The sequence below is a fragment of the Convolutriloba macropyga genome, chromosome 3, assembly GCF_964194025.1.
Source record: "Convolutriloba macropyga chromosome 3, txConMacr16.3, whole genome shotgun sequence".
In the NCBI taxonomy this organism is placed as follows: Eukaryota; Metazoa; Xenacoelomorpha; order Acoela; family Convolutidae; genus Convolutriloba; species Convolutriloba macropyga.
Window position 1 is genome coordinate 58,662,356 of NC_134470.1, and position 27,146 is coordinate 58,689,501.

The 27,146-nt window shown below is 36.6% G+C and overlaps 1 protein-coding gene across 1 annotated transcript; it reads right to left on the minus strand.

Annotated features, from left to right (window-relative positions):
• Positions 1-236: 236 nt before the first annotated feature.
• On the minus strand, positions 237-24,539 carry LOC142337169 (uncharacterized). Its single transcript, XM_075386277.1, has 4 exons — positions 24,248-24,539; positions 14,850-14,995; positions 1,395-1,525; positions 237-728 (listed from the first exon to the last, which is right to left on the minus strand). The coding sequence occupies exons 1-4, from the start codon at positions 24,391-24,393 to the stop codon at positions 405-407; spliced, it is 747 nt and encodes a 248-aa protein (XP_075242392.1). The 5' UTR covers positions 24,394-24,539; the 3' UTR covers positions 237-404.
• Positions 24,540-27,146: the final 2,607 nt, after the last annotated feature.

Below are 27,146 nucleotides of genomic sequence, written 5' to 3' on the forward strand. Positions count from 1 at the left end.
CCAGGCGAATTTTACTCCTCAAGAATTTTGGTCGAGGAAAAGTCCAGAGCCCAAGTCTGGCCGACCAAAAAATCTAGATTAACTTTTTGGATCAATTAAATATCCAATCCAACTTTTTGGACCCAGCAATTCTCCAGCGTAACAAAATTTGAGTCGAGCAAAAATCCAGGATATTCATAAAGTCTCTAAATAAGCTTCTCTTTAATTTTTTATAAATTTTATAATGTTACATCATCATCATAACATAATAATCAAGATATTAAGGCATAACAACCACTGAAAATTGTATTGTCTGTACGCACATAAAATGCTGAACTAAATGCTGTACTCTTTTATTCATTACAGAGAAAATTGTGACAGTTTTGTAAAATTGTTTTTATGCTGACTTTACGAGGAAACGGCATTCAATCTCTTCGTAATCGAAAGCTATCCCTGCTCGTGACGTCATTGCTATCATCTGATGACAATAAATCTAGCGGCCCATCTTGTAAATGATTGTCATAATCATCGCAAATCCAAGTGTTTTTACCACACACAATTTCTTCCCGGAACCAGTCAAAAGTCAGAAAAGAAGTTAAGTTCTCGGCATTAAATCGGATCCATTCAGCCCCCAGTTTGACGGGGTAGATAAATGGAGCGGTTTGAAAGTCGCCTCGTATGCGAAGTGGTCCATAACCAAAACCAACTTCAGATATCAAGTTGCTGCACAGATAGGGGACGTACCTGACCTGAAAACAAATTACATTTTCCGCAAAAAATTTGTTTTCTTAGTAAGGTAGCAAATGCAACGCAATAATCTTCTACGCTCCTCCCGCACCCCTGTCTTTAATATACGTCTTGGTGATCTAAAAGTTAGTATACGGCGAAGACAAGGAAAAATTATTCTTATTTCTAGGAAGAAAACAATCGGAAGAAAATTTTATGTGATTTTTTTAAGAAAATCGATTGTTGTTTATAATTTTGCTCGAATGATTTGAAATATTATTTGTTTCAAGTGTATTTAACCATGGTTTATGGTTAATTTTAATTTTCTTTTTGCAACAAAAAAGGAAGCTATGTGGGAAAAATAGGAGAGCTCAAGCATAGACTAAATTTAAACAAATACTGAATCAAGCAAGAATGAACTCAATGAATGACAAACATAATGTCAGAGATACAAAAAAATGCTTTCACCGGCAATCTGCCGGAAACTTTTAAAATTTTCAAGTATAACAACAAGTAGTTAATATTTTAGTTAATATTCGTTCAAGCAAATTCTTACATAATACTATGTATATAAATGCTGTTCACAATCGTTTAATTAAAATGATGCTGAGCTGAGCAGAGCCAGGGACTAGGTGAAAAGTTTCAGAAATCTTAGATCCACTGATAAAAAAAACTAAAGAAAAACTCACATATAACCAGTTGAGATGTTTATGGGTTGTTAATGAGAAGTCAGTTGCTTTGGTGGCGAACTCATGAGCAGTGACACCCTTTCTGTAGGCCCTTCTTTCGTATTGGTCAACTTGATCGTCACAACACATTCCTATATAATTGAATAACATTAAGTTGTAATATCGGGTATGCGTAATTTGGATTGTTTGGAGTTTTATTTCCCGCGTCAACGTTTCTCTGAAAAATATGGGAACAAAGAGTAATGTGAACTCTAAGCGAAACTGCGTTATGTATTTGATAATATTTGTAGAAATGGAAACTTAAACGGTTTTCGGAAAAGAACCAAATTAGTACTGACCTTAAATTATTCCCAACACAAAAGCCAATTCAAAATTTGAAACTGTACAAAGATAATAATGGTGAAGAAATTAAAACTGATGAGAACGGTTGAATAAGTAAATATTGACTCTGATAACGATTATATCATAGATTGAACACCAAAATTCTCACCCACGTAATATTGGATTAGAAACCCAAATTAGAGGCCTAGGTTATCAAAGTCAGGAATGATCTTCTGAAAACTTTTCCCAAAAAGGTATTTTTCACACAAAGATTCGGAACATTTGGAAAAATAGGATTTAATTATCATAACCAAATATAGATAAGCAGTATATATACAGCTCAATTTAAGCCAATTTTTTAAACCAAAATCAGTCTGAAAATAATTATATTGTCGTGATAATCGAAATTGCGGAGTAAATTTGAGTCGACGAGTGAGTTAACAGGTCTCTGTCGTGGTACTGAAAATTGTAATAATTGTTTGAACTAGTATACTCTGGTAACTATACTTTTCGTTAAATTAACTTAGCAAATTTTCCACTACTTTCTCTTTTTAGACCTTTTCCTATAACTTAGTAGAGCTTAAACTGGTATCTAGTAGGTATTTGCTAAACGCTTCGATACTTGGCACTCATAGGCATTTGTAACTAGTGGTTTTGAAGGAACCATAGACTTGTAATAATTAAGATTGGGTAAAACTTAATCGTTTCTTTCGGTTTTCTGTTCATCAGCAGCGTAATTGTACAACTTTAGTAACTTCACAATATATCTCCAAGGATCTGAAATCATACTCAATCTAGCTTCAATTTATAAGATTTAAATTAGTTTGGTGACTAGTAAAGTAGTGATCAACCAATCAATAATTAGGTTAAGTTAGGTTAACGAATTGGAGGGAAGCACCGAGTCTAGGACAACATCAAGACAATTGATTTCTGAGATATTAATCGGCCAAGCTCCTTCAAGGAGACCACATAGAGAAGCCACTCTTAGGGTAGGCCTGCCTGCTCGTAGAAGACTTTGCAAGTTAAGACAACCCATGTAGTATGGAATGGTGAACCAAGTAGACAATTAAAGCGGTCTGCAGTAACCTGAAGTACCTGATGGGCAATGTCTTAACGTTCTATCAAGTTGGTTAATACTCGTCTGTTTGGGTTGTGGAGTGAAAACCGACGAGCTCTTCACGTCATCTACTTTTTTGTTTCAAGTATATTGGTTGGTCGATTAATTAGAAAGTGAATTGTGGACCTGGTATAATTCTCAATCTTAGAGTAGTAGGTTTGTGAAGTTACTATCCAGTCTAGCCGTTTTCTCTAAAGATAGATTCTAGGACCAATTGTGGAAATGTGAATAGTGTAAAACCTCTACCCTAAATATTCAGATTCTATATTGGCGACCACAGAGAGATTCTTCTGATTGGAAGGCGGTTTTGCATTTTACAAAACAAAAACGAAAAATTAGAATTTGAGAGAACCGATGAATTATATCTTTGGAATACGTTCCAAAGGTAAAACTCATCTATATTTTTTTCCGTGTCACTTTTTCGCATCGCAAATTACTTCAATTACCGAAAATGAACAACGCACCAAACAACCAGCAACAGCAACAACAGAACCAGGCGTAAAATTAGCAGCAAATAGTCATAGCACCACCCCTTCTCATCCCCCCTCCGATACCCTAGCCGCGACTTCGAGAGTTTCGAAAGATGGGTTCGACACTTCGAATCCATGTCAAATGCCAATAATTGGGATGACCAGAGACAACGCGAGGTCCTACCCACGTGTTTGAACAGTTATGCGTTAGATGAGTATTACAATCTCCACAATCATTACTTTCAACAATTGCCAGGACAACCAGCCCCGACCATAGCGAGAGTTCTGAACGCTCTTAACAACAGATTCGGCGACTTTCCGAACACAAGGAGTGCTCGCACCGAATTCAAAAATCTTCAATAATTGGAATAAGAGTCAATCCAAGAGTTCTCAAGGCCAGTTGGTTAGTTAGGAGAGGCAACCAATGCTCATCTTGATGTTGCGGGACGACAGGAAGCTAAGAAAGATGCCTTTATGGACGGACTGTTAGACAGCGGAATCAGATATACACTCCTGAAGTAAGAACCGGGAAGCTTCAATGCAGCTACACAACGAACCATTGCTCTAGACGCCATCAGTAAAGTGGAATCCAGTCGACTGCGAGGATTAAGAAACGGACATGTGAGATGGACAAAGGGTGAACAAAATCATGATGAGTCAGTAACAGCTGACCTTAGAGCACTTAACACCAGTCCATCATCGGGTTTCAATCAAATGATCGAATTACAGACCAGAAACTTCAATAAGTTGCTAGAGCAGCAAGAGCGAAATACACAGATCATGGAGAAGGTTCTTGAGACCCAAACAATATTTCCATCCGAATCAAGTCAAACCAGATATCAGAGTAGAAGTCTGGGAAGACGGGAACGCTTTTCACCCAGAACGTCTGCGATGCAGTGCTATAATTGCCGCAAGTTTGGGCACCTGTCAAATCAGTGTCCACAGAAAGAAACAATACATCCGGGTATATCCGCAAACTTGGACACCAATAGACAACCAATCGTTAAAATATTTTACAGAGAGCGAACTCTACAGAGAGCAATTGAGCAGTATCAACAAAGTTCAAGCTGAAGCAGTCTTTGGACCTACAGTCTACGTGATGGTTGATCTTGACGGACAAAAACACAAAGCATTAGTGGATACTGGGAGCACTGTGAACATTCTATCAGAAAATGCTTACTCACAGTACGAACAGCGTTCCAAACTCAGACCTTTCCGAGAACAAGTTCATTCGGCCACCAATGATCCTTCGAAATACTTGGCGTTTTACTGGCGAAATAACGTTTGACACGGGGGTTAAAGTGAAAGCCGATCTCTTGGTGACCCCAAACACAGACGTGCCTTTGATACTTGGAACTCAGGTGATGGAGGAGAATAAAGTATCAAGTGACTTCCTTTCTAAGCAGCTGATGATGGAGAAAGAAAACAATGTTGTAAATTTGCAATTTTCCTATAAGTCTGAAGTCCCCAGGCACGCACATTTTTGTGAGGCGGAAGCAGAATCTGGTCTTGATCAAATCGAAACAACGCAAGAAACACAGCACGGGGTAACTGCATAAACAAACCTAACCCTATCATGGGATGAAGAGTTAGAACAGATTTGTGCTTTAGCAATTCCAGACAGAAACCAACAAACAGACGACAGAAGAACACCGCTACGAGAGTTCAGAGATTTGTTTGCAATGAACGACAACGAACTTGGTCAGACACACTTGGTTCAGCATGAAATTGACACAGGTGATATGCTGCCCATCAAGCTTGCACCCCATAGACTTGCACCTGGAAAGATCACAGTGGTTAAGAAGGCGATTGAGGAACTGCTGGCACAAAACATTCTATCAAACAGCCCGTACAGTGCACCAATCGTTCTCGTTAACAAGACGGATGGTAGCAATCAAATGTGCACAGACTTCAGACGACTAAACGAAGTAACAAAGGAGTAAAGGAGGACGCTTTTCCCCTTCCGCGAATTGCCCAGATACTGGATCATCTTCACGCAGCAACAATTTTCTCAAGCCTCGACTTAGCCTCTGGATATTGGTAAGTCCCATTAGCTGAGAGTGCTATACCAAAAACTTTGTTAGTCACTCCCGAATGTGAACACTACAAGTACCTCAGACTTCCATTTGGACTTTGCAATGCACCGGGAACCTTCCAGCGACTTTTGACAAGCATCTTCAATGAATATCTCTTCCCGTTTGTCCTCATCTTCTTGGACGACGTTCTGGTGTTTAGTAGGAATGTGGAGGAACACGAAAACACATGCGCCTTGTTTTTCAAGCTCTTCGCCAGGCCAATCTTAAACTCAAACCCAAGAAATGTCGCCTCTTTCAAGAATCCGTAACGTATCTAGGATACAAACTGAGCCCAGATGGAAATGCACCAGATGAAGACAAACTCGTTGCAGTACGGGACTGCAAACGACAAGAAAACGTTACCGAAGTGAGGTCTTTTATTGGGTTTTGCAGTTACTACAGACGTTTCATCGAAGACTTTGCTGGGATAGCGAAACCTCTTCACCAGATAACAAAAAAGAACAGCCGTTTCACTTGGAACCCTGAATGCCATAATGCGTTCGAGAAACTGAAAGAGATTTTGATTGATAGCTCAGTACTCAAGCATCCGGACTACAACTCTCCTTTTATCGTGGACACGGATGCAAGTGACAACAGTCTAGGGGCAGTACTCTCGAATATTGTCGATGGAACAGAATACCCAGTGGCTTTCAAGGCAGAGTTTTGACGCCAGCAGAATATCGTTACTCAACAACAAAAAAAGAAGCGTTAGCAGTCATTCAGGCGATGAAATGGTTTAAGCCTTACATTTGAGGAACTCAATTTGTCCTCAGAGCAGATCATGCATCGCTACAGTGGTTATTTAGACAAAACAATGACGGGATGATATTCGGGATGCTTCAAAGAGTGCAAGAATTCGATTTTCAAGTAGTATCTAGACCAGGAAACAAGCACGGGAATGCAGATGGACTGTCAAGACAGTGCAGCATCACACCTGACCTAACTGAAGCTGAGAGACTGGTTATGCTTTGAAGTTGTCCGTCAGCTAACTCTTTTGAAGAATTAACCCTCGGAAGAATTAACTGAGTTACAGCCGAGGACGCGAACGAACCAATGAGTATCCAATTTCAAGAAGACGTAAACTCACTTAGGCTGGCTCAAAGAAACGATCCCTGCTTACGTCTCATCTTGCAATGGGCAAAGCTTACAATGAGAAACATCCAGAACAAAATCCGCTGAAAGACTTAAAAATCAAAAAGGCAAACGCAATAGCACAAGGAGAAGATGCAGTAGCGATGTGGGGCCTCTGGGACCAAATAGAACTGACTGATGGCGTGCTGAACAGGAAGTGGCATGTGGAAGGAAGCAATACAAACCAAAAACAACTTGCAGTACCGCAGGGACTCAGAGAGACAGTTTTGGAACAACTTCACGATTCAAAACTCAGTGGAGGCCATTTTGATTTTCAAAAGACCTTGGACAGGGCAAGACAGAAGTTTTGGTGGCCAAATATGAGAAAAGACATTGAACCAAAATGTGAAAACTGCACCCTGTGTCAAGCACGAAGTACCGCTGGAAAGAAAAGAATAGCCCCTCTCCAAAAAAACAACGTTGGGATCCGTTTCAGCAAAGTGTCAGCAGATAACCTGGGACCTGTTAACTGAGCAAAGACAAGCGGTGCAAAATATATACTCGTATTGACGGATTATTTCACGAAATACGTGGTTTGCGTTCCCTTAGAAAAAACTACGGCCGAAGATGTTGCTAGAGCAATTGTGGAGAACTGGGTTTTGACGTTTGGAGCGCCTGATTGCCTTCACAGCGACCGAGGATCAAACTTCTGCAGCCAACTACTATTAGAAGTGTGCAAAATTTTTGGAATAGAGAAGACAAGAACATCTTGATATCACCCGCAGGGAAATGGTATGGTAGAACGTCACAACAGAGTTGTTCTGGACGTTATTTCCAAATATTGCTCCAACAATCCAAGTAGCTGGGATCAATTGATTCTCTATCTCAACTTCGTCTATAATACGACCGTGCACAAAACAACACGAAAGACTCCACTCTCACTCGTGTTTGGACAAGAATGCAAAAACCCGATTGACCTGCAACTCCCGAAAGCACCTTGTCACGAAATTGCCAACTACGAATTCAAAAGATGGCTCAATGAACAGTTCAGGGAAGCACATATGAATGCCAGAGAGACACTTGCTACAGACAAGAAATACAAAAAGATTTGCACCAGAAAAACGTCTTTGGAGAGGAACTAAAGCCAGGAGAGAAAGTTTGGTTTTTCGCACCCCAAAAACCAAAATCAAGGTAATTTTTCTCCCCTGGATCGGACCATATAACATCATCGAAAGGACCTCAGAAGTCAACTATAAAATCTCAAAAGACACAAACTTCAAGAAATGGCAGATAGTCCACTACAATCGATTGAAGCCTGTGAAGGAGGAAGACGAGTTACCCAAAATGGAAACAAGATCATCTCATCAGGAGAAATGGCCCAGTGGCCAAAATACGTATGACCAGGAAGTTCACATTGAAGAAAACTATCAAACTTTTACCCCAGAAGTTACACCAAGACGACCCATACAAGAGCGTCCCTTCAAATGGATGGACGAGGATAAAGAATTTTTCTATGATCTCTTTGCAGAGCGAGAACATTCAACTAAAAGGCCCACTAAGACTAACATACCAGCAGAACGGATCACTCGGGAACAAGACAAAACCCAGGAGAGCCACACCCCTTTTGTAAACTCAGCCAAAGAGATTGACTGTACACCACTGCCCCAACGACCACAAAAGCCAAAAATTGACTTGAGGGACCTCAGTGAAACACAGTCAACACCTTCAAGCGCCAAGAGAGAAATCTGCAAACCAAAAACATTTGCAGAACATTTGGGAACCAAAATTGACGAAACAGTAAACTCCATCGCTAAAACACGAGAAAAACGCGCAGTGAAGTACCCAAAACGATTCGGAATCGACGACGAATAAAAAAGAAGAATATATATATATATATATATATATATATATATATATAGATGTATTTTAAAAAAAATCAAAAAAGGAACTTGATTAAGTTTTTCTATATAACATTGCCTAAAAAAATTGTAAAGATCAAAAACTGAGCCGAAATTTTTATTAAAGATGAGGACGATCGTGAAACATTTAAATAGCACTATTAAAAAAAACTATATTGCAAGTTAAAATATCACCGGTATTATGAAAAGAGCTAATTAGCTCAATTAAGTTTCAGCGAATTTAGGGGGAATTATTAGAGAATGTAGCACTCTTTCTAAAACAGAACAAACGCTACCTAGATTTATTGCAGTAATTAACCATAATAATGTTTAGATGTACAACTTTGTGATATTTATTTTAAAACTTGCGGTACGACAGAAAACAGCGGAGAGTGCACGAACTACTGCGCATGTTCTCTTTCAACCTCAAACACCAGTTTCATTGGCCGACTCATATCTGGATGTGGATATCGCAGTCCCACTTCCAAAGTTGTTGAACGTGGATGTCCGATCAATTAATAAATTCTCTTCAATACTTCAGCAATTGGAACAGAAATTGTGAAAGAGCTCCAAGTTTTGCAACAACCCAGAAATAAGCGCATTATCACAGCACCACCTTGACGGAATAATCTCATCTATTCAGATAGAATACGAAAAAGCAGAGAAAGAGAGGACAAAGCTTGTCAAAGAAGTAGGATCTTTTGTAAACCAGACTATCACTCTTCAGCGACAGAGACGATCACCACTGCTGTTTGCAATGGGAGCTGCGAAGGTGATAACTTTAGAACCTTTACTGGAAAAAACAGGCTGTAGACTACTCTCAATTTTTGGTCTGTGCGAAAGTTCTAAGCGAAAGATGGAAGAATTGGAAGGACGATTGCACTATTTGGAATCAAGAATGGTTCACCTGCACAACGAAGACAGAGAGTCTATTCAAGTCATGACCAGCAGTAGTTTGAAGCTTCATGAAGACACACGAAAAGTGCTAAACTACTCAGAGGATAACTTTGAGATTCTGCAAACAAACCTGGAGGTGCTTCAAATAACAATGGGAGAAATACAATAAGCCCAAGCCTGTGATCATCGAAGGTCTGATGTTTTTATGTATGCCTTTTTGCCAACAAAGTGCAATTAACAACGTATCATGGACTCTCAATGCTATGCACAGCGAGTTGCAAGTACAAACACTATATTTGACGGAACAGAGAAACATGTTTATTACAAGCATTGGAGTGCTATCCAAGGGAATACTGCCAGCCGCACTAGTATCCTACGAAGATTTACGGAAAGTAATTACAACTCTGAAGTTAGGAGATAAAAAAAGGTTCAATTCCATACGACCACTCAAGTTTTCTTTTTAGCCTGCCCTTAGTGAGAATTGTTTTTCCAATCCACAAGGACTGTTAATCACAATGGAGGTGCCAGTATACAGTGGTGAACCAATTCACGATGCCTACAAAGCAGTCTGTCTGCCACAACCAAACAAGAACACAACGACGGCCGCAACTCTAAAATTAGAAGGGAACTATTTGATCGTATGAAGGCGAGAAGAAAGCTATGCCGAAATGAAGAGTGAGGAATATCTGTCTTGTTGGGGGACACAATTGCTGATACTTTGCGCCAAGCCGGTAGCGTTGGTGAGCGCGCAAGATCAACTCTGCTTGACTTCACTCCTATACAATCACGAGGTAGCTGTTTTGAATACTTGCACACGAGAAGTAACCGAATTGCCAATTTACCGACAGCAATCTACCTTGGGAACTCTATGTACCTCCTCAATGCGGCAGACGATCAACAATTTCTTTATAACATAACGTACAGTGGGGGCAGAATGTTTTCAAACCGTGTACCAGCCTGTTAAAGTTGCCTAGAACATCCCCCATGCGATGGAAAACTGGTTCACCCTAAGAATGGACTCGTCAATCGCAACCCCCGAACTACTGGATACCGCTTTCAACATCCCGAGCATTCCAGCGGTCACTCCTACAGAAGAGAGTTGGAATTTGATGTTGCATAAGATCAGATCGGCACTCGAGGATGTCCCTACGCTTGATGTCACGCCTGAATTAGTCAGTGAGATGGTAGAAAAAATCCATCAACAACTTTCTGAGGAAAACAACTTCAAATCCTTTCGCCATGGGTCAAGACTGCATACATTTAAAGAGCTGGCTGGTCTGCTTGGTTTCTCCTTGTGTTGTCTTGCATTTGCCCTTTTTGCTGTCTGCGCAGCAAAGAAGTGTTACACTACTAAACATATTCACTACAAAAACACTACAAAACAATTTCATAATTGGTCCCACGATAAAGTCCAAAAACACTACAAAACATATTCACAATTTGTCCAACGATGATCAACGAGATATCACAACTGACATGCAGTTTGAAGAGAGACTAACCTTAGTTGAGAGAATGCAAAATGAGGAGACAAACGCTGATTAAAAAAAAACTGTCGTACCAAAATATGGTGATGGTGCTTTTATATAACTTTACTTTATATTAATTTCACTGTATTGTACTATTCAGGAGAATAGTTTAGTCTGAATGGGTGGGATGTAGGAATGGAAAGTTAAACGTAAGCTTTTTTCGGAAAAGAACCAAATTAATACTGACCTTAAATTATTCCCAACACAAAAGCCAATTCAAAATTTGAAACTGTACAAAGATAATAATGGTGAAGAAATTAAAACTGATGAGAACGGTTGAATAAGTAAATATTGACTCTGATAACGATTATATCATAGATTGAACACCAAAATTCTCACCCACGTAATATTGGATTAGAAACCCAAATTAGAGGCCTAGGTTATCAAAGTCAGGAATGATCTTCTGAAAACTTTTCCCAAAAAGGTATTTTTCACACAAAGATTCGGAAAAATTAGTAAAAACAGGACTAAACTATCATAACCAAATATAGGAAGCATTATATATACGGCTCAAATTTAGCCAATTTTTGTATACAAAATCAGTCTGAAAATAATTATATTGTCGTGATAATCGAAATTGCGGAGTAAATTTGAGTCGACGAGTGAGTTAACAGATCTCTGTCGTGGTCTGAAAATTGTAATAATTGTTTGAACTAGAATACTCTGGTAACTATACTTTTCGTTAAATTAACTTAGCAAATTTTCCACTACCTTCTCTTTTTATAACTTTTCCTATAACTTAGTTGAGCTTAAACAGGTATCTAGTAGGTATTTGTTAAACGCTTCGATACTTGGCACTCATAGGCATTTGTAACTAGTGGTTTGGAAGGAACCATAGCCTTGTAATAATTAAGATTGGGTTAAACTTAATCGTTTCTTCGGTTTTCTGTTCATCAACAGCGTAATTGTACAACTGTAGTAACTTCACAATACAGCTCTAAGGATCTGAAATCATACTCAATCTAGCTTCAATTTATTAGATTTAAATTAGTTTGGTACGAGTAAAGTAGTGATCAACCAATCAATAATTACGTTAATTTAGGTTAACGAATTGGAGGGAAGCACCGAGTCCAGGACAACATCAAGACGATTGATTTCAGAGAGTTTTAATCGGCCAAGCTCCTTCAAGGAGACCACAAAGTGAAGCCACTCTTAGGGTAGGCCTGCCTGCTCGTAGAAGACTTGGCAAGTTAAGACAACCCATGTAGTATGGAATGGTGAACCAAGTAGACAATTAAAATGGTCTGCAGTAACCTGACTTACCTGACCGGCAATGTCTTAACTTTCTATCAAGTTGTTTAATACTCGTCTGGTTGGGTTGTGGAGTGAACAACGACGAGCTCTTCACGTCATCTACTATTTTGTTTCAAGTATATTGGTTGATCGATTAATTAGAAAGTGAATTGTGGACCTGTTATAATTCTCAATCTTAGAGTCACCAATTTATTTCATTTGGTAAAACATTTCTTAGAAGCTAAAGTATAATATACCATAGTGAGGCATTACAAACATATTCTAATATCATCATTAATTTTGGCAAGTGACTACAATTCTATAGTGCCTGAAAATACTTTCTTTAGGGCTTGAACGGAGGGCCTGTATAACCCTTTAGTCTAGTTAAGAGTAGTAGGTTTGTGAAGTTACTATCCAGTCTAGTCGTTTTCTCTAAAGATAGATTCTAGGACCAATTGTGGAATTGTGAATAGGGTAAAACCTTCACCCTAAATATTCAGATTGGTGACGAACTCATGAGCAGTGACACCCTTTCTGTAGGCCCTTCTTTCGTATTGGTTAACTTGATCGTCACAACACATTTCTATTTAATTGAATAACATTAAATTGTAATATTGGGTATGCGTAATTTGGGTTGTTTGGAGTTTTATTTCTCGCGTCAACGTTTCTTTTAAAATATGGGAACAAAGAGTAATGTGAACTGTAAGCGAGACTGCGTTATGTATTTGATATTATTGTTGAATGGAGAATTCCAAATTGAATTCAAATTGAATGGAGAATTTCATTTTTTCCAGCGACGACTTCCGCCGAATGGAAGTAAGCGAAATAAATATCAAATAAATAAAATTTAGTTAATGGGGCGAAAAAATTGGAGTTCTGACTTTCAGAAAGTTTGTTGCATAAAGTTTACACATTTTTTTGAAAACACAATTTTAGCTCATTTTTCGTATCTTTATTGCCCAAAATCAGCATTTTCAAAAGAATTCCACATTCAACATTCAGCAGAAATTCAAACTTATAGCGCTTCCAGTATATTTGTGATATATTTCAGAATATGCAGTTTTAAAAAAAGTTTAGAAAGTTTTCGTTTCACGACTGACATAATTTCCGGCATTTCACAAAAATTTGATTTCAAAGATTTCGTATATTGAAAATACTTCCCAAATTGTTAAAATTTTTAATTTACTCTCCAGAAAATATAACACAAAAATGAAAAACAATGCAGCACGTCAATACAAAAGAGAGTTACTGAGGAAACAAACAAAAAATTGAGATCTAAGAGAATGGTATCCATCAGTTCCTTTCAATTTAAAATATAAATTGTTCTAAGTATATATGCAAAACGTTTTAAATTTTTCAGATGCGTCAATGTTTATTTAATTACTCTAAAAAGTTTTTCGCACCGTTTTCAATAGAATGCTCTAAAACGTTGGTTCTAATTTTATCAACTGATTGAAGTTTTTAAGAAAGGCTCCGTGTATGATAATTGGTTTGTTGCGTGTTTGATAGAAGAACTGTTGATTTGAGTCCATTTAAATGCAGTGAGGATTCTCTTAGAAATTGTGATAAAATTCAAAAACATCATTAAAATTGAACTCTTTGAAACGGTCCCTGGATGAGTCAAAATTTTTAAATAGAAACTTGCACTCATCACCCTTTTTTTGTATTTTAGAAATTATGGCTCAGGTATAGATTATGTTGTTTCCTCACAAATGAGCAAACCATGTTAAATGAGAGATTTTGCATAACAATTGTAAAAAAACAAGAATGTTCTCGGATACTAATTTTTGATTTTGTAAATTACTCCACAGAATTTATACCTCTCTTTATGCAAAATTTTAGGGCATTCTTTTTATAATATTTATTTAAATCCATTACGTGAACAAAAGTGGAAAATTAGGCGGAACAAAAGTAGTGAATGTGTTAAAATTATGTCAACAATATGCTAAAAAAATAATCAGAAACTATCCTCCTGAAAGTCCTGAAATAACATTGACGAGTGAAAAAGGAATAAAAATTGTGGTCACAGCCGTTTAACAAAAATCCTATTTAGCGCATAGATCTTCATCTTTACATGACAATTTACCTATTCCCTTTTACCCAATGCCCTTATACCAAATGCCATTGTACCCAATATCATTTCACCCAAGATTCCCCCAGATTCTACATGTTCCTGGTTTTTTTGACAGCTTCAGCATAGCAATCAGAACCTCAGCTAAGCCTCGAAACGCGGTGTATACTTTTTTACTTCTCTTGGCTAGATTTTTGTTAACTATTGCGTGCCTAAACCTTATACAAGACCTATTCTCAAATTTTATTGAGCCCTTTTGGCCAATTTCAATTCAATTCGAACTGCTAATTTAACGAAATTCGATGAAAATGTTGACCCTTTTATTGAAAAATTTGCGGAATTGGTGTAACAAAGGCACTGAATGCCTTTATTTTCTCTTTCAAGTGCTGAATTTGTAAATCAGCTAAAATGGTGCCCAATTTTTAAGCTTTTGAAAGCGTTGATGCTCTTTGAGAACGAAATGTAATGATTTCAAAATCTCCACACTCAGCTGATTTCCGAAAATGGATCCGCTCACTTTCACTCATACTTTGACCCACTATACCTTGACACCAATCGAGGTCTTAAATACAAAATTTAGTACCAAAGAGACAATATTGACCGATAACTCAATTATCGATCATGCTCTCAGTTTGAACTCGACGACAAAAAATGCCCAAGATACCAAAGTGGTCTCTGAGAAGATTTTGAATGCTCGAAACCATATCTAATATCAGACCGTTCCACATTGAAATGAAATCGCTTTGGTATGAAATCTCAACCAGGGCTATACTTACTAATTTGATTGGGTGGTAGTGCAAACCAGTTGTTCCTAAGAAATACCTTTTCCACAAGCTGCGTGAATTTGTCCACTTCAGAGGCATCCAATTGTCTTCCTTGTCTGGATCGGTCGTATATGTAGCCATGAAGGCAAAAGACGTCACTAAAACCAACATATGATTTCTCATAGGGTTCTCAGAAGTGGTCAGAGATTTGTGACCGAAAAAAGGCGTCAAAATATTTTACGCAACTCTGTCTATTTTTTCCATGCCCGGGTTCCCCATCATACAACTTTCCTTCATTTCATACAAGGTCATATATGATCCCCGGTAATAATACAAGGTCATATATGACTTGTATGATTTCCCCGTAACCATACAAGTTTCATACAAAAAATAAAAATAGTTGTAGACCACTCTAATCGTAACAGCTATAACGCTCATTCGGTAAGAAATCAAACCAGACTAACCCTACGATGAGTTTTTGAGATTCATTTTTCCCGGTGATCATACAAGGTCATATATGATTTGTATGATTTCCCAGTAATCATGCAAATTTCATAAAAGAAAAAAATTAGTTGTAAATGAGTTAACGACTCCAATCGTAACAGGTATAACGCTCTTTTAGTAAAAGGTCATATATGATTTCCTTGGTTCCATGCAAGGATCCTACTAGGAAATACGTTATGATTTGCATGACATCATATATGATCCTTGTATGGAACCAAGGAAGTGGCGACCCGGTTGATCAGAGATTAAACGTTAAAGTAAATAAATCATTTTTTCAAAATTTCTTTTTTCGTGTATTTTATAAAGAAAATTTCTTAGAAAAAATGGCTTTTTGAACGCGCACAAAACCGAAAAGTTTGCTTTTTGAACGCACAAAATCGAAAAGTTCTTTTTTACTAAAAGACTAAAAACTGAATCGATTGAAAAATTGAAGGCGAAGCTTTTCTTACATCGGTAGAGCCTGTAATTGCCATCAAATAAAAAAGACTTGTATCTTCATCTGGCAGCAAACACAAAATAAAAGAAACCAAATAACATATTAGCAAAATTTAAAAATAAAGAATTGCTGATTGAACGATTTGTAAACAATTTTTAGAAAAATCCACAGCAAAACTAAAAGGATGATAAAACCATTAGAAAATCATAAAAAACTATATATCGAATTTATAGAAAATTACTAAACATCCAACGATCATGAATAATTTTGAGTGTGGCAGATAAACAGTCCAAAGGACCATCTGCATCTCCAAAGCAATGTTTCTGTGCATGAAATTTCAAAAGTCTACAATTTACTTTATGGTACCTGGCTTACCGTAGACCGCCACAAAAAAGTTTATGGACTGTTTTATGGTTACTGATTTTTCAGTTGGAAAAAGAAGCATTTTGATTTCATAAAACGTTAAAACACTTGCCATTCAACCGTAGGTGGCAGAGGAGATCAGCACTAATAAGGCAATCTGTTTTTTTCTGTACGGCCAGCACCCTGTTCATCTCACAATTTACACTTACTAGTCTTGATTTTTTAAGCGAAAATTACTGCAAAAAAATTAATATGTTCAGCTTTTTTCCCACCAACAGTTTTCGCTATATATGCAATCCGAACATCCGCGTGAGTACTTGTAACATTTAATCTGCGTGCCAAGCGTATTAAACGTGAGAGTGAAAATTTCATTTTTGTTTCAAAATTGCAATTTTCGTGCTCTTTATATAGAAAAATTCTCTTAAAAATGCTCTTTGAACAAATAAAATCGAAAAGCTTGCTTTTTGAACGCAAGAAATTGAAAAATTCTATTTTTACTTAAAGAAGAAAAAATCAATCGAAAAAAAGTACGGGGAAGCAATTCTTATATCGATGGAACCTGTCATTGTAAGCATCATCAATTAGAAAGGATTTGGAACTTTATCTGATAGTAAACACAAAATAGACGAAAACAAACAACACATTATCAAAACCTAAAAATAAAAAATTGCTGATCAAAAATTTTGTAACAAATTTTTGGAATCAAATTAGAAAAATCCACCGCAAAATTAAACGAACAATAAAACCATTAAAAATCATATCCATGGCATATATAGATTTGATTGAAACTTACTAAACATATAACGATCATGAATAATTTCAAGTATGGCAGATAAATGGTCCAAAGGACCACCTGCATTTCCAAAGCAATGTTTACCTGCATTAAGTTTCAAAAGTCTATACTCAACTTTATGGTATCTGGTTTACCGTAGGAAGCCACAAAAATTTTTATGGACTGTTTCATGGTTACTGATTTTTCAATAGGACTGCTTTCATTGAAATTTTTCATTTTTTGATTATTTTTCAGGTCAGTTGGGAACGGAAGCACTTTGTTTTCATAAAACGTGAAGACACTTGCAATCCAACCGTAGGTTGGTGGCAGAACAGATCAGCACTAACAAGGCAATCTGTTTATTTTCTGAATGTCCAGCAGTCTTTTCATGTCACAATTTACACTTACTAGTCTTGATTTTTTAAGTAAAAATTTCTGCATAAGAATAAGTATGTTCCACTTATTTCGCCTTAAAAAATTCGCCTTAAATGCATATCGAACATCCACGTGGGTACTTGCAACATTTATTTTGCGTACCAAGTACTAATCACTAATCTAAACGTGCTGTGTGGCAATTGCCTACAAATTAGTTTTAGTAAAGGAAGAAAACATACTACTATAGTAATAAACAGTCATAAGCTACGAAATTGTGACATTATTCTGCTGCAACTTAGTATTAGGGTATGAGTATTTGTCAAGTTGTTGTGGATTCCTATCGTCTGAGTTTGGAACTTGCGTACAAATGCAATTTGCATCAGTACAATAGGAGTTTGCGTCGCGTTTGAACGATTTACTTATTTAATTAAAATTATTTGGGTAAGCAATTGGAGACTGACTTGGAAAGTGTGAGCTAATTTGATGACCGACTGATAATGTATTTCTATTGGCAACCGAATCAAGAAGTGATGATTAGGGAGAATTAAATTTATTACAAATTAGATCAGATTAGGAAACATAATATGATCACGAATAGATGACGCAACACAAAAGGAAAAGGCTATTTGTTTGTAGCAGAAACAGACTAATCCATGTCTACGGAATGATTAATCAGATAACGGGAAACCAAATGAAGATCAAGTTTAACCAAAAAATAAAAACTGCATCAAATTAGGAAGATGAACTAAAAAAAGCTATCACCTTGATGTCAAATCCCTATGATATTTCCTACTTTCCGGAGAATTTTTTTTACATCACATAAGTAATACAAAATTAGAAAAGTTAATAACTTTTCGCCGGTTAATTATATATATATATATATATATATATATATATATATATATATATAGTATTTTTAAAGTAATTGAATGCACAAAGTTTCAATGTTTTCGTTTAGTTTCTGAGCACATTTTTTTCCTCATACATTTTTCTGTCCCTAACACAGTCATCTCTCGTTCATCGGGTAATTCGGGATTAAGATCAAACGTTCTTCTCTGGTTTCGATTTCTTGGTGTGCTTCTGCCAACAAAAGTTGAACTATCATCAGGGATTGGACCATAAAAACGTTTAGTATTTTTTATTTCATCTAACAGCGCCTCTGTTTATTGTCTAACACTTTACTTGTTTTGCCGTTTGATGCGTCTTATTGTTGATTATATATTCGAATCACATGCATCGCTAGTACTGATTGCTGTGCATTTTGCTAATCTCAGCAGTGAAGTCAATTGCGGGGCTGATACCGATGATGATGATGGTTGTGTTGGCGGCACTGCAATTGTTTGTATCGTACTAAAGTTGAATATTTGTGTGAAAATTGGTCTGTTAGCAAAAGCATCGTCATACTTGGATTTTTGCTTCGGGACTCAAATTTTTAAGGCTCGAGCTATATTACTTGACATATAGAAGCATGATCGGGATGATACTACGCTTACATCATCTGTGGATTTACGAGAGCGTTTGTTTTTGCTTCCTAGGTTCTTTCGTTGTAGATCTGGTTTCACTGATTTTTGGGGCGTCTTTGTGTGTTTCCCGCCAGAGAAGTGCTGCGTTCCTCTTAAGTTCCAAAATTTGCTATATCCAAGACAAGAACGCGTACATCAACTTTATCGGGTTCTTTGATAGCGCTTGTTGTTAGATTAAATTTTCTCTTTGTGCTAACTTACCCAAGCACTTCGTACACTCGATCGAGATTTTGTTTTTCTTTTTTGTTGGCATTAATACAAAGGCCGATTTTCATATATGATGACCATTCTGAGCGGTGAAGAGGAATTGAGACTCAATCCTACCAAACAAACCTGAATTTGAGGTCTTGCATTTGCGCTTGCCTTTTTCATGAGCTTTGGTGTTTGCAGTGCAAATGGTTTTCTCCTCTTCATAGTCACTAAACATGCCTGTATCAGCCAACTGCGTATCTGTAAGGTGGGAACATCCGGGCTTCGTATCTACATCCAAAGTAAGTTTAAACATTTTTTTATTAAAATTACGATTATTACTAACTGGTTTCGTTGCTCTATTAGATATCGCTTGTTCTGCCGAAGTCTCCTTAAAGATCGTAATTTCTGTATTTTTCCATGTGCTGCATGCTGAAGTTTAACATTTCTATTAGTGGATGGACTTTCATACATGATAATTGTCGTTTCATTGTATGGATAAAACTTTCTACAAGTCTGTTAGCACTTTGGTTGATAATTGGTTGAACATGGTTGATAATTAAGGGGTGATAGTTTACAAAAATTTTTAGTTTTTTTTCCTGTCCAACATTTAGCTTGCTCAGGTCTAATTGGTTGTGATCTTAAATATGTAAGAATTTAAGAGTTTTTCTGAATTTGAACTTGATGCGTTATTGAATAATTCAGTGCTGTCTATAGCGATTCAGAAATATTGCTCTATTTCATTTTCGTTTAAAATAGAGCTGCCAAAATATCTTTGAACCTCCTCTCATCTCCTCTTTACAGTTAACTAATTATGATCATTTGCAACGCGGACTCACTGGTTTTAAATTACTACTGATATCCGTACAGGTTTTACACCCACTCTTTTTCGCTATTTTATCCCAATGGATATACGGCCATCAACAATGTTGAGCCAATAACAGTATTGCGAAGCTGCCGCGAAGTTTTGAGGGGACGTCTTTCAGAACAGCTTCTCTAATCGTCGTCGATATGGCGGTTTGCTCAACATTGAAAAGGTATCCGCTTTTGACACTCAGGTCCATCCGCATTGAAAATATGTATAGCTTAATTTCATATAGCTTGTTCTCATTGTTCCTGATGACAGAGACTCATATTTTTTTAGAGTGGCGTCCTTGCCCGTCAGGATTGTTAGAAATTTCTGGCTGAAGATTTTTGTTAGTTATGGTTCCGTTGACTCTCTGATCTTTAGTCTCATCCAAGTTGTTTGTTGAAAATTTTTTTCCTATAGAAGTGACGTTAGTGGCAGGTACCGTGTTTGCTGAGGAATAATCAGATTTTAATTCATTGTCAATTGTTACGCGGGATTTTGTTGTTGTGGATGTCTTCGCTGATCTTCCTCGGGCATTTTTGATTTGTTAATATTTTGATCAAGTGAATAACTATTTTGGTAGTTTGTTATCGCCGTGCAGATACTGAGCAAAACGTTGGTGGTCTATTTTTGCTCTGTATTCAAAATTTCTATTTTTTATTTTTGGGCTTAGTTGAAGAAATTGTTGGTGATTGAGTGATTTTGTCTCAAGTTTTGTGTTTATTGGGTTTAGTTGTTCACATTGTTCACTTTTTCAAATTTATAATTTTTGCAGAGATTTGGCACTAGAATTGACTGAGGAAACTGACTTAATTTTAGGCTGACTATGAGATGCGAAATGATTAAACACATATGTCAGTAGCATTTGCGACGCGAACGACTAATGGAAACTTTGTGTCGATAGGTTAATAAAATGGGTAAATTCCGGTGCAAATGAAAATAAATGTTTGTTAGTTTGAATGTGTGATGCATTTAATTCTTTAGTAATTGACGTTTTATTACTAACAGTGGTTGGATTTTGCGACGCGATATCTTTTCCAACAACTTTATTGAGTAGGTTGTTATCTAAAAAAGTTTTTAATCGTTTGAGTACTGAAAATTAGGACCCTACGGTTGATTGAAACGACTGTCGGATCATTGAGACAGTGGCATCAAGAAATTGATCACCGTATGTAGAGATCTCCATTGCCTTTATAAATTGATTTCGTGAATTTCAATCAACTAAACCAATTTTTGCTCCCGATATATGTTCGATCAAAAAAATTTAGGGAATTGGCATAATAACACAATGTGATAGTCTACTGTTGTATAATTTACTAGATCTGTGTTCTTTTAAAATAGAAATTAGTTCAAGTTGATCTGTGATTAATTTGAAGTCGTTTCCGTAAAAATAGTACTTAAAGTAGTTCATGGACCACACAACCTCTATCAGCTCAATTTTGTTAACGCTAGAGCATTACTCTGTCAAATCCAAGTCCACATCTTGATTCATCAAGTTTCACTCTAACGTCTTTTACCGGATTGAAGTGGCAAAACTTTTCCCCTTTTTTCATTGAAATAATTTTTGTGATCTTCTGTCCAGATGAATTTGTTAGACTTCATTAGAGTACTGTTAATGGATGACAGAGTTGTGCTAAGTTTGGTAAAAATATAAAAATATAACGAATAGACCCTAGATAAAATCGCAAACGATTTAGGGTGTTTGGTGGAGGAGTTGCCAAAATTGCTGCCTTTTTCAATTCGTGTGGCAAAACCCCAGTTTGTAAAAAATTATATTCAAGTCATTCAATTTTTGACTAAGCAAATTGACATCTCTGGAGATTTTTGTGCAAAATTTCAGCGTCTAGCTATTTTAAGATTGTGTTCACATACCTCAGATGTTCTGATTGTGACACCGTCCTGTCTATAATAATAAAGTCCAAAACACAAAACCGCGTTTTGGAGGCTTACAAGAGTGTATTCTCTTGCTTTTTGAGTTTCTGTTGTCTGTTGGCTGACATATCTATTAGTCCGTAGAAGACAGATCTTAAACTATAAGTACCTGTACGTAATTGACTGTATGCATATTTTAAGTCAGTTGTCGAAAAATTTGCTCTCAAATTGAGTTTCATTGAAATGTTTGGATAATGAATCAATTAGCATTCGTCATTTGCAAAATTTCTTCAGAACAGTTGTATAATCTTTCAAAATGACCTCATTTTTGCAATCTGTTTATTTCTTTATTTCATGTGTAATTCTAGGGGATACCTCTCTCTTTTTGTTGCTTTGTTGTGTATTTTTAGTGAAACCTTGATTTTATTTGTCTTATATGTCTTTGATAAACCAACTCTGGAAACTAGTTGTGGAAATTGCAACCCTATTGACTGTTCAATTGGGCACGAGAGGCTATTAAGTATGTTATTAACTGATTTACCCTTTGTCAATTTCTGTTGAACAACGGGAAGCCCATTTTCGTAGAATTGATCCCCTCGCACAATTGTGATCATTGTCGACCATCGTTCGGGTTGCGTTTTTATATCCGCAGTCACTGTAGACCACAACTGTTCTCAATTTACCAATCACTTTTATTGGCTGATTGGAGAATGTCTTAAGATCTCTTTCATCTAAGAAATGATCCAATGGGATGTAAGGGGTGTTTGCAAGTATTTCGTTGGCAAAGCTTTTGTTGACAATGCCTCATACACTGCCCGAGTCAACCATTGAGTTGCTGAAAACGTTTCCAAATTGATTTTTTACAATGAAATTTTCTTTTTTATTAGCTTGTTGACTTGAAGTTGCCGCAATATAATTGTCATCTGACGTGCTTTCATACCTTAAATCGTATACCCGGTTGTAAAGTTCTATCCAACGCTGTCTTTATTTTGACAGTTAGTTAGAATTAAGATTTTGATTGTGGGCATTCGAGTTCCGTTCAAAATTTTGTTTTTATTGGTAGGAATTCGTGTTGGGACATCTACTTTGTGTGTAATTAATTATATTAACTGACTGACATTTACTACGATTTTTCTTCTACTTTGGTTGTCTTGTGTCCCCAATTTTATATAGAGAGCTTTTGCAACAGATTTTTCTGGTAGTGCTGTCTCTACAAAAAGTTCTTTTTGTTTCCTATACAAAGCTGTAGGAGTGATGTTTTTTGGTCGCAGACATCCCAAGATTTGTCCCACATAGTACTTCGTTCTCATCGGCTGTCTTGCATCGGTTTGGCCTTGAAATTTTTGACTGAGCGTTTCTTGCTAATTGATCGCATTCTGCTGCTTGAATATGTTTCCTCAAATGTCGGTTCTTACGGCCACAACACAATGGAAGCCTGCCACAGCCTCCTCAAATGTGGGTTCTTACGGCCATATGACTCTTGCTGGTGAACCTCTCAATAAAGTGTCGATATGTATATTTTCCTTTGCCAAAGGTGCAGGCTTCCATTGTGTTGTCCATTTCTCACAACGCAATTGTGGGGTAGCTGTCGGCTCCTTCAAGAAAGCAACTATGTGAAGTAGTGCTTTGTGTGAGTCCTTTGCTGACTGCTTCATGTTGTGTAAGAATGAAGTCAATTACAAATCGTAAAAGAACAAGAAAAATAATGTGATCAGAAACAGATCACGCAACATAAGAGGAAAAGGCGATTTGTTTATTGCATGAACAGAGAGTACGTCATGCCTAAAGAATGAAAAATCGGAGAACGGGACACAATTTGAAGATCAAATTAAACTGAAACTTAAACTGCACCAAATTATGAAGTTGAACTAATTAAGGTTTTGCAATGATGTCTTATCGGTGCTTGCCGAACTATAGAGTGCTTATTGCCGATCTATTAAAATATAGTGCTTACCGATCTATTCACACTTAACGTGGAATAAAGCTTTGAAACAATCTTTCGTTACTTTTTCTTGAAACGAGAGTTCCAAATACGTCATCGATGCTGAAGTTGATATGAAACTTTCTGTTTAGGCTCAAAGAAAAATTGATTGAGACAAAAAATTTTTGACCCAACTTTTTTATTGTTAATTGTTTACTACGTATTACTTTCAGTGGGAGTGCCGTTCTGTTAAAGAACGATTTTTTAACGGTTGGGAAGGCTAACAAAAGTGACCATTTACAATTTTTTGGTATTTTTAATGCAGAACGTTACAAATATAGTTAAAGTAATTTAAGGTAATTTTACCATAACAAAGTTAAGATGAATTTTTAGTTTAACTCAAGTAAAGGTAAAGTTAAGTTAAACTTTACCTTAACTTTACCTTAACAACGGTTTACCTTAACTCCGTTAAGGCAAATTTACCTCAACTTTATATAGTGTGAATGGTTCGTACAATCCTTTTGACTAGTAAACTTACAAGGAAACTTTATGTGACCAGTTGTGAAAAAACCGAGGATATCTTTAAAAATAGTGAGTTTTACTACCTGTATCTAGAACACTGTCGGCTGAGTCGTGTCCAATGAGAGGGCACCACGAACAGCTGCGACTCCCAATAGGACTCCTCTAAATCAGCACGAGACATTATTAAACAAGCAATAAACATGTAAAACCCACTCAAATTTAGGTCCATATTCGAATAAATCGATTTTGGTTTCCTTACTAGCTTCTTTATACTAAAAATTTACTAATATAGTAAGTTTCAGGAACTTTCAAATTTGGTAGAAATTTGGCCAAGGACAGAAGAGTTACTTTTGATCGCTTTTAGCTCATCGTCTCATTTTGTGGGACCACTATGACTACAAATGAAATATGCCCTCAAAAAGAACTTATTGAACAATGTTTGCTCTAATTCACTATTTCAACATACCCGACTTCGAAATTAGATACCCATTGATTGTCTGTAAACAACAAAGGGCATTTGGCATTTAAAGAAACTCTATTTCCGTTTGCGTGATATTTTCTGACAGCTGAACAAACTATTCTATAATTATAATACTATACTTGCTCAAAGCAAACGGTGAAAGTTATTTGGATATGAAAACAAACATCAATCCCATTATACCCCCATCCCCTCCAGATCCCCCGCTTTGTGGTCTTAGAAACTCAGCCCTATTCAATATCTGCAAAATTACTATGATTGAGAAGGGGATAGTTTTATGTACGAGAAAGGTATCCCGTACTTGAGTCTCAGAGCATTTCAGTACTGAAACATTGTATTCCAATTGTATATCGTCGGCCCAGTACTGTATCACTGTATCCTAAGAGTATCATGCTACCTCATTATGTGCAGTCTATTAGCATACCCCAGTCGAGACCAGATGGTTATCTTGCAAGATTCTGCCAGAATCTTGCAAAAACTGTCTATCTTGCAAGATCTGGCAGAAAAATGATTATCTTGCAAGATCTGCCAGAAAAATGGTTATCTTGCAAGATCTGCCAGAAAAATGGTTATCTTGCAAGATTCTTGCAAATTTGTTCCGGTCGAGCTTTCGTCTTATTGGCTCTCATTCATGCAACACATTTCATTTTGACCAGAAATTTGCTTCAGAATCAGTTGCGTGTTTTTTTAAGAAAAATAATAAATTTAAATAGATTTTGAATCTGGAAACATGAATTATCTGAAGAAAAAAAATTAAAATCTGCCTTTGAGAACTGTTAACACAAAATAAATTAAAATTAAAAACCGTTTTTTTTCAACTTTATCAAGAATTATAAAACTACACGTCTAGATTACCTTTTCTGATGAAAAAATTATGTGATATTACTCTTTGCATCTTAAGCAGCTTCCTTTCATTTAATTCAGCTCCTAGCGCTTAAGTTTTCTTGCCAATGCCCAAAAAACGTGATTATTCACGGCTTGCCATTTTTTTTGAGCTTCGAAGGACTTTAGAAGAGCTTTCGCGCAAATCTCTCGCTGTCAGAGTTACTCGCATTAATCAATTCATCTTGTAGGATCTTGTGCAGTGGAAGTGGATATATTAGAGGATTCTGACAGACAAATGATTATCGTGTAAGATTCTGGCAGAAAAATGGTTATCTTGCAAGTTTCTGGCAGAAAAATGGTTATCTTGCAAGATTCTGACAGAAAAATGGTTATTTTGCAAGATCCTCACAGAAAAATGGTTATCTTGCAAGTTTCTGGCAGAAAAATGGTTATCTTGCAAGATTCTGGCAGAAATCTTGCAAGATTATGCATAATCTTGCAAGATTCTGGCAGAATCTGCCAGAATCTTGCAAGATAACCATTCGAAATCGACTGGGGTAGATACATTTTTTTCTGAAAGTAGACTGTACATCATTTGTTTTTATTCTCATGTTCATAGTAAATTCATGAAAAAATCTGATAATTTCAAAAAAAATTGCACTTTTTGAGCATGACGATAACATTACTATCTTAAAACATAGAAAATAACGTTTAATCACTTAAAAATTACCCACCAATACCAGAAAATGCACAACAATTGCTTGAAAACTGACAAATTTGGCCCGAATTTGCAGTTTTTTATGGTTTTTGTTTCAGATTGTAATGGAGTTCGTATGAACGTCTTAGTTTTAGCTCCGACAAAAACAGATACAGTACTGTGCCGACTATAAACAATTAAAATACAACGTTTCAGTACGGATTTACTATGGCAATAGGGTCCGGGTAAAGCCTTTTGGTAAAGGTACCAACAATAATTTATTGTGACTCAATTAAAGCGAAAAGCCAACTTGTTTTGCGTGTGTGTTTGCCCTTCAAGTGTAGACTCAAACTGCGGCAATTATTTCGGATTGAACAGCTTGTTTGAAGAAAAATGTGAATTGATAAAATGTCCTTCAAACACACGTAAAGTGGTACTTTTCCAAGCGAGATGTTCAAGCAGGCCCGAACATGAAAACCTTTTTTATCAATTGAATCGTGTTCAATTGATAAGCTCTTGTTCATTTATCGTCCTGCCTCTGCCTTAGGTTCTGGACCAATTTACAGTCATAACTGTAAATTGGTCTAGAATCTAAGGCAGAGGCAAGACGATAAATGAACAAGAGCTTATCAGGACAGACACTGATATATCCAAATCAGCCAAATGATAAAAATGTATCCAAATCATTTCCAAAAAAATTGGTTGATTTTTGTTTTGAAGATATTACTGATAATCAAAGATTAACCACTGATTGTTCTAACCGTTTTGAATTTTGATCTAATTATATCTTATTCTAAATTTATAATTTTGATCTAAATATAATCACTTCGTTAGCAACCACCTTCATCTTTGACGCGATTGATTAGCTAATTAGACTGTACTTTAGGGCCAAGGCCACACCTCAAAAACTCATAAGATTTGCTATTGAACCATCACAACAGACGGTGACTTGTAAGAGAGCCGAAGTGGAAAGAGCCAACTG

Excerpts from the sequence above, each read along its gene's own strand:
- LOC142337169 (XM_075386277.1), bottom strand. The coding sequence starts at position 24,393 with ATGGACCTAAATTTGAGTGGGTTTTACATGTTTATTGCTTGTTTAATA. Across the intron at positions 1,526-14,849 it reads ACTACCACCCAATCAAATTA|GAATGTGTTGTGACGATCAA; the intron begins GTAAGTATAGCC and ends TCAATTATATAG. Across the intron at positions 729-1,394 it reads AACATCTCAACTGGTTATAT|GTCAGGTACGTCCCCTATCT; the intron begins GTGAGTTTTTCT and ends ATTTGTTTTCAG.